The 8001-nt window shown below is 46.0% G+C and overlaps 1 protein-coding gene across 1 annotated transcript; it reads right to left on the bottom strand.

Annotated features, from left to right (window-relative positions):
* Positions 1-3497: 3497 nt before the first annotated feature.
* Positions 3498-5877, bottom strand: LOC130890442 (patr class I histocompatibility antigen, A-126 alpha chain-like). Its single transcript, XM_057794356.1, has 6 exons — positions 5811-5877; positions 5341-5610; positions 4872-5147; positions 4012-4287; positions 3773-3880; positions 3498-3538 (listed from the first exon to the last, which is right to left on the bottom strand). Exons 1-6 carry the CDS (start codon positions 5875-5877, stop codon positions 3498-3500), a joined length of 1038 nt encoding a protein of 345 aa, XP_057650339.1.
* Between the last annotated feature and the right edge of the window lie 2124 nt (positions 5878-8001).

An 8001-nucleotide genomic window follows, 5' to 3' on the forward strand; every position in this document is an offset into this window, starting at 1 on the left:
TGAAAAATCATAGTACAGTGATTGTTTTCTATGATTTATGAATTTTTTCTGAGGAAATTTTCAGTCCCTTGCATGACTTTGGTTACAAGACTATCTGGGCACACTTGCAGGTCTTGAATTATTTGGTACTGCAAACAGTACACAATAAAGATTAAAATTGTGGGGATGTGATTATTTTCTTTGGAGAATATATAGATCAAAGGGGCTTTGGTATGAGGACCTTGTTGTGCTCCAAACACAACCTTTGTGTGCAATCAATAAATATGCTTCTGAACAGAGGTTTGAGGGTCAGTTCTCAGAAGCTGTTCCCCCTGCTGCAAGAGAACCTAGAATCACATTCCGGGTGACTCTTGTTCTTTGAACAGCACACACAACACAGAATATCCAACATTCTACAATGTCACAATTAAGTAACAATAAATTCACTAAGTGTGATGGAATTCATTTTAGGAATTTAGCAGATAATACTGCTTTCCATGGTAATCTAATTGAAGCAACACACATGCTCTTTTATTCCATTCTCTTTTTTTTTCTTAAAGATTTATTTGTTTATTGTGTGTACAGTATTCTGCCTGCATGCATGCCTGCAGGCCAGAAGAGGGAACCAGATTTCATTACAGGTGGTTGTGAGTCACCATGTGGATGCTGGGAATCAAACTCAGGACCTCTAGAAGAGCAGGCAGTGCTCTTAACCACTGAGCCATCCCTACAGCCCTTTTACTCCAATCTTAATTACTAATATTAACTGAAATGTGACACAACACGCAGTAAATATATGCATATATGAGAGTGATAGAATAGATAGATACAAAGGTGAAGGAGGCAGCAGTAGCATTCCATATTTCAGAAGTGGGCTTATAGCAATGTAAATAGAGGGCTAGAGAGATGACTCAGGTTAAGAGCATTCATTGCTTTTGTAGAGGACCTGGGTTTGATTCTCAGCACTCACATGGTGGCTCACAAGCATCTGTAACTCCAGTTCCAGGGTATCTGATGCCCTCTTCTGGTCTCTGCATGCACCAGGAATATACCTGGTGCATGACCATACATGCAAGCAAAATGTTCATACACAGAAAATAAAAATAACCCTTAAAGAAATGTAAAGAGTCTTTTAATATGGTAGGGAACCCAAACGATGCACAGAAGAAGCTGCTGCTCTAGAGTCAGACACTGAGCAGAAGACTGAAAAATGACTCTAGCTGCAGAGGTAAAAGGTGGGATCAGATCTCGGGAAAGGAATGGACAGATGGATGGACAGAGATCTAGATGGATGAAAGGAAGGTGAGTAAATTATAGCAAAATAGTCCACATCAGCATAGTCGAGTTGAAGTCCCAGGGACAGTGTGGAGTTCTCTGTCAGCCACTGGTCCACACACTGAGTGTCAAATGACAGATTGGTGTGGGGTCCATGACATTACAGTGCTGGGTGTTCACGTCTTTCTGGGATTTTGATAAAGATTGACTGGTGATGTCTCATAAGTTTTTGGGCCTGGTTCCCCTCGTATGATTCTAATATACAGACATACTCCCACAGTCTCAATTCATCCCAATACATTTATAGAAGATTATATTCCCCACACTTGCAACACCAGCTCTCAGAGGGAGGCGGGATGATTTCTGGGAGGAGAAGGTCAACCCAAACTGTTCTATCACTCACTTTTATCTTTCATATAAACCAAACAACAACAAACCTGAAAGAAGAAAGAAGCATCTTAAAGCAAGAAGGATTTATTTTGGTTTTGATTTAAGAAAGCTCAGTCCATCCTGTGAGGAAAGGCCTGGTAGGATTTATGGCAGCTGGAGCTGTGGCTGGGATGACTCACATCTCCACGCATCAGGAAGCAGAGTGTGGGGACGCTGGCTCTTATCTGGCTTTCTCCTTTTCCTCCCTGTTCTTCATTCTGGGCCCCAGATCATGGGCTGCTGTCACCCACATTCAGTGCAGCTCTCCCCTCCTCAGCTAATCTTCTCTGGAAACACCCTTCACAGACAAGTTCAGAATTGCAAGTCCTGGGAGGTTCAAACTCCAGTCCAGCTGACACTGATGATTAGCTCTCACAGCTACATGGTGAGTTCCAGGCCAGCCTGGGGTACAGTGTGAGATCCTGCCAAAATAAAGATAAGGGAGGGCTAGAAGATGGTTCAGTAATTAAGAACATTTTTTTATCGTGCAGAGGACCAACGTTCAGTTTCCAGCATCTTCATGGTGGTTCACAACAGCTTGTAACTCCAGTTCTAGAGAATCTAATGTCTTTCTGGCCTCCCCAGACTGGTGCACACATAATACACATAAACACAAGAGGCAAACTCACATACACAAAATAAAATAAGTCAAAAAATCTTTATAAAGACTAATTGACTGGAGAAATGGCTTAGTGGATGAGCTAAGATGGCTTACTGGCTGCTATGGCAGAGGACCTGGGTTCAGTTCCTAGTGCATACACTATGGCTTACAATCATCTCTAACTCCATTCCTAGGGATCCAACACGTTTTCTGACTTCTGAAGTCTCTTTTATGCAGGTAATATGCATGCATACATGTGCACACACATAAATAGTGAAAACATTTTTAAAGCCTTTTTCAAGGCAGGCAAGTAGGACTATCTGGGCTCCATGCTCAACTACCTAAGACAGGTCTGGGAAGAAGACTGAGTATTTGAGAAAAAGATTTGTGGTCACTGATGTCCATAATCATCCACAATGAAAAGCAACCTCAAATGGGAATATAATATTTCCCCCTGAGAATGTAAGAACAGGGAATGTATCTGCCCTGAGTTGTCATGTCAGCAGATACCTATTGCTTTCTCTCCCATTGATTTTAGTTACAGGTGGAAGACTTGGGAAGCATTTCACATAATGGAAGCTTCTAGCTATTTGCTATCTGAAAGTCTCCTTGTTGATTTCTTTTACTTTTAGGTAAGGATACTAGAATTCAAATCCTTGTCAATTATTAAACATAAAGGAATTATGTATATGATATTGGACCATTAAAGGTCATTTTATTATGGAACCAAATTTGAGTATTCACAGCTAGGAAGAGAACACACAGGCCCATCAATGTCAGGTGCCACACAGCATACACTGTTCCTGCCGCAGGACATAGGTGCTGGTCACTGTGGTTGGGACCATTTCCCTGCAGCTCCTGGAAACGCTGTGGCAATGTTAGCCCCGCTAAAAGCATTCTCTGTGGTTTCAGCTTTTCTTTAACACTGTGTGCTGAGTCAACGTCCAGCATGTCGTCGTTTGACCGGTGGAACCAAGGACTCATGATGTACTCAGCTGCAGGAAGTCTTTTGGGCAGGTGATGGTGACTTGGCCTTTGCTTCCTTTCTAGACTCTCAGGGGGTATTCCCTGAAGTATACAGAGAGTTCAAGAGCTGAGACAGATCATCAGGGGATGGAGACAAAATGGGAAAAGTCTCAGAATAGACTTTTCAATCTGTAGGAAGAAAAAGATGGGGAAAGATGCAGGATGGGAAATCCTAGAATTCCTGAGTTCAGAACCTTGGGAATGTTTTTAGAATTATTATCTGAAGACCTAGAGCCAAATCAGGAAATAGGAGGGAGATATGCAAGAAAACCCAAGCCCTAGCCTGGAGATCTGTCCCAACCACAATGGCATGTCCAGTCACATCAGTGTGAGATATTTGTCATTTATTTTAAAATATGCTTTAGAAAGAAAGCACAGGTCCAAACTAGATAACCACACATGTATGTATACATCTTATAACAACGTTAAGACAAAAGCCCTCGGATAAGACACGTTCCCTACCTCTGCTCTTCCTCATCACAATGGCAGCTGCAGCTCCAGTGAACACAACTCCAAGGAGAATCAGCCCAGCAGTGATTCCCAGGATGGGGATGGTGGGTTTAGGAGGTTCTGAGAAGGGAAGGGAAAGAAAGAGAAGGTGTAGGCGCTGGCCCGCTGCTCTTAGTCATGAGCCCCCCAGGGTCTCCAGAAAGGTTCCCACTTTCTCCAATGGCCATCTCTGTGTCCACACCGCTCCTTACCCCATTTCAGAACAAGGGGCTGGGTTAGTGCTTCATGCAGCACATGACATGTGTATCTCTGCTCCTCTCCTGAAGGCACCACCACAGCTGCCCACTTCTGGAAGGTCCCATCCCCTGCAGGCCTGGTCTCAGCAAGGTCCATGTCCTGTGTCAGGTCCACTTCATCCAGCTGCCAGGTCAGGGTGATGTCTGATGGGTAGAAGCCCAGGGCCCAACACCTCAGGATGCTGTCTCCTTCAGGTCTGGGGTGATGGGTCACATGTGCCTTTGGAGGATCTGAGGGAAAGAGTTGGACAATTCAGGTATCTAAGATTCTTTCCTGAACTGCGCAGTACTTATGTGACCATTCTAGGAACGGAGAGAACTTAGGTTGGTGGAGGGATTTAAGCACCATACAGTAGTCTAGACTCAGGCATCTGGGATAATCTACTCCTTGGAAAGCTCTAGAATCAGGACGATTCAGACAATATACTTTAGGACCCTCAAAAGAGAAAAGAAACTTCTGGTCCTGATTGTGTGGTGGCTAAGAGACTCCAAAGACTTTGGGTATGGACAGAGAGCACTGCCCAAGAGAGGCCATGGCTTACAAAGGGCTGCATACTGGGAGCTGCTGTTGGTTATTTCAAGGATCTTCTCTCCTTCCTTCCTCAGACTCTCAACCTTCCTAAGAGAAGGATCTCCTGAGATCCCTCAGGAGAGTCTCTCTCTGTCTGGCATTTGATCAGGTAACCCAGGAACACTCTTCCCTCTCCAGATGCAAAGAGAAACAATATCCAAACCCAGTCCATTTTCCTCCCTTCTGAGTAGACGTGAGCCCCAGTCAGAGAATAGATGGAGGAGATTCCTCATGGCCCCTGTACCTGCTCCTAGCAGAGTCTCTTTGCCAATCTCCAGGTATGTGCGGAGCGACTCCACACACTCCCCCTTCAAGTAGGTTCGCCTTTGCTCCGCCACACCAGCTTCCTCCCATTTGCGCTGCGAGATCTGCGCCGCCGAGTCACCTGCGATCCAGGAGTCCAGGTCCTGGTTTAGGGCGAGGTAATCTCGGCCATCGTAGGCGTGCTGCTCATACCCGTGGAGGAAGAGTCCCTCTGGCCCCACCTCGCAGCCGGACACACACTGAAAGACATGAGAGCCTGGCCCCGCCCCCGGTCTTATTTGAACCAAAAAAAACGGTACTGGAAAACCCGTCACGGAACCCTTCGAGGTCCAGGGTTTCCGCGAATCCCGCAACCTCTAGTCAAACCTCACACCTGAGGACCCGGGAATTCGGTGTCGTCCATGAGGATGAGGGATCGTGACCTGGGTCCCAGCCCTGGAATCTCTCACCATCCTCGCTATGGTTGTAGACGCCCATTGCCTCCCGCAGGTTAACTCGGGAATTCTTTTCAATTTCCTTGACGGTCCGGGTCTGCTGCTCCCAGTACTCGGGCCCCATCTGCTTCACCCACAGCGCGCGGGGCTCCATTCTCTGACTTTCCCCCTTGTTGTTGTAGCACAAGAACTGTGTGTCGTCCACGAAGCCAACGAAGATGAAGGAAGGCTCTCCCAAACCAGGCTGGGACACGGCGGTGGCAAAAAACTGCAAGGAATGAAAACCTGGCGGCGGAAGGCGGTGAGATCCTGATCCTCCTCCCGGGACCTGTGGAGGTGATCCGGCCGGGAGGGGAGCAGGGGGTGGGGCTCAGGATGCAGGCAAGAGAAAGGAGCGAAAGGAGCGGGAGGAGCGGCTCCAGGGTGCTGTCCCCGCCCGACGCCCTTGCTCTTCCTGCCATTGGCAATTTCTGACCCGCAGTCACCTGCGCGGACCTGGATCAAGGCCCAAGCTTCGATGAGCAGGAGGGCAGAAAGCGCGTAAGTTCCCATCCTCGGTGTTTAGAAGGCTTAGAGGGATTTGAGACTTTGTTCCTCTCTGTGGACGGTATAATATTGTGGGCTATGAGGAAAGTCCGCGGTGACTGAACGGCTTTCTCCAGAATTCAGACATGCGGAGGGACCAAGACAGCTGACAAAGGTGGTGAGCTGGAGAATCGAACTCAAAGGAATCCCTAACCCCTGGCTTCTTGTCACCCAGATACCTCCTTTGCTGACCAGACCTGAGAGTGAATCCTGAGACCAGGGATATTTACACCCTCTTCCCCCTGCACCTAGTGCCAGGAGTTGTGTCTGAAATTCTCAACATTTTGTTCTCTGTATCTCTAAATGCGAGGCTCTCAGATGTTGTATGTTACATCTGCTCACATTCATCATATTAAAAACCAAAAACAGTAGGGGCTGGAGAAATGCCCAAGACGTGGTTTCCAACATCCATATTGGGCGATTTTTTTTGTGGCAGTATAAATGAAGGTTCCTAAAAATTTGACAATCTACAAACGAGGAGTAGAGACACAACCACCTGTAAGTAACTCCACAGTTTCTGGGTTCTAACTCCCTCTCCTGGCCTCCTCTGACTCCTTCAAACAACTGGTGCACATACAGACAAGCAGGCACACACATATACACATGAAAAAAATAAATAAGTCATAAATAAGTCTTTTTTTTTTTTTGGTTTTTTGAGACAGGGTTTCTCTGTGGTTTTGGAGCCTGTCCTGGAACTAGCTCTTGTAGACCAGGCTGGCCTTGAACTCAGAGATCCACCTGCCTCTGCCTCCCAAGTGCTGGGATTAAAGGTGTGCACCACCACCGCCCAGGCAATAAGTCTTTTTTAATTGAAAGATAGGTCAGGTATGGTGGTGTGAGCCTGTAATCTCAGCACTCGTGGGCCTGAAACAGGCTTCAAACATTTGAAGTCAGCATAGACGACATGAGACCCTGTCTCCACACAAACAAACAAAAAACACAAAACAGGACATTTAAAAAGTGAAATTGCCCTTTTTATCCTGTGAGCAATTGGTGTTAGATAATACAATTATTAATAATTCCAATTACAATTGAGTTCTTCAGCCTGGTGTCACATTAGCGTGCCAACAAATTAACTCACTGTCAGGAGTGATACAGTAAATATGGCAAGTGAATTATAAAAGCATGACAATATTCATGGATGCCATGAAAGTGTCTAGGTGACTTTGAGGGTCCCACAAAACACGCCTGAATAACTGCTAGTTTGTGTAGAGCCTCTTCAGATAACTCAATTGTTTCTTTGTGGTGATGTCTCACAGAAAGCAATTTCAGAGGAAAGAGAATACTTGGCTATGCTCTAGCTTCCCAACAAGTCCCCCTCCTGCTTTCACAGTGCTGTGTCAAATCCATCATGGGCATCAGGGCAGGTGAGGAACCTTGTATACGAGGCTGGCAGACTAGGGTGGCAGACTTTGTCAGTGCACATGGGCCTTGGGCATGCCTGCTATCAGAGAGTCCAATCACCCTGACAAAAGTGCCACAGTACGAACCTGTGAGGCAAAGGGTTGTCCCATAATGCCTTTAGCAACCCCATTCTGTGGCAGTACAGTTCAAAGGTTTGTTAAAGTCAGGTAATCTAGAAATAACAGGCAGGGACAGTATTAAGTGGAGGATTTCAGAGGAAGCTAAGGCAGAGAGAATGGGCTTTTAGAATGAGAGGAGGGCACAGAGTGAAAGAGGTAACACCCCGGAGTCCAGTGGGGTGATAGCCAGTTGCTCCCTAAATGTACCTAACTGCTTCTTTGGAGGACTAGTTTGGAAAAAAGGAAAAGCATTTGAATTGAGGTTGGAGTCTCCTGAGGTAGCTCATGCCCTAAGCTAAAACAGGTTTTTGAAGACATTGACATTTAGATCTGGAGGCTTTACATCCACGTTCAGCAGGAGCTTTCTGGATAATGTCTATAAGGACACCCAAAAATAAATAAATAAAAATTAAAGCCAGGCAGTGGTAGCGCATGCCAGGCCTTTAATCCCAGCATTTGAATGGCAGAGGCAGGCAGATCTCTGAGTTCAAGGCCAATCTGGCTCCAAAGCTACAGCTAAACTCTGTCTTGAAAAAACAAACAAACAAAAAGCAAGATAGATAGAATG

The sequence above is a fragment of the Chionomys nivalis genome, chromosome 19, assembly GCF_950005125.1.
Source record: "Chionomys nivalis chromosome 19, mChiNiv1.1, whole genome shotgun sequence".
Classification (NCBI taxonomy): domain Eukaryota; kingdom Metazoa; phylum Chordata; class Mammalia; order Rodentia; family Cricetidae; genus Chionomys; species Chionomys nivalis.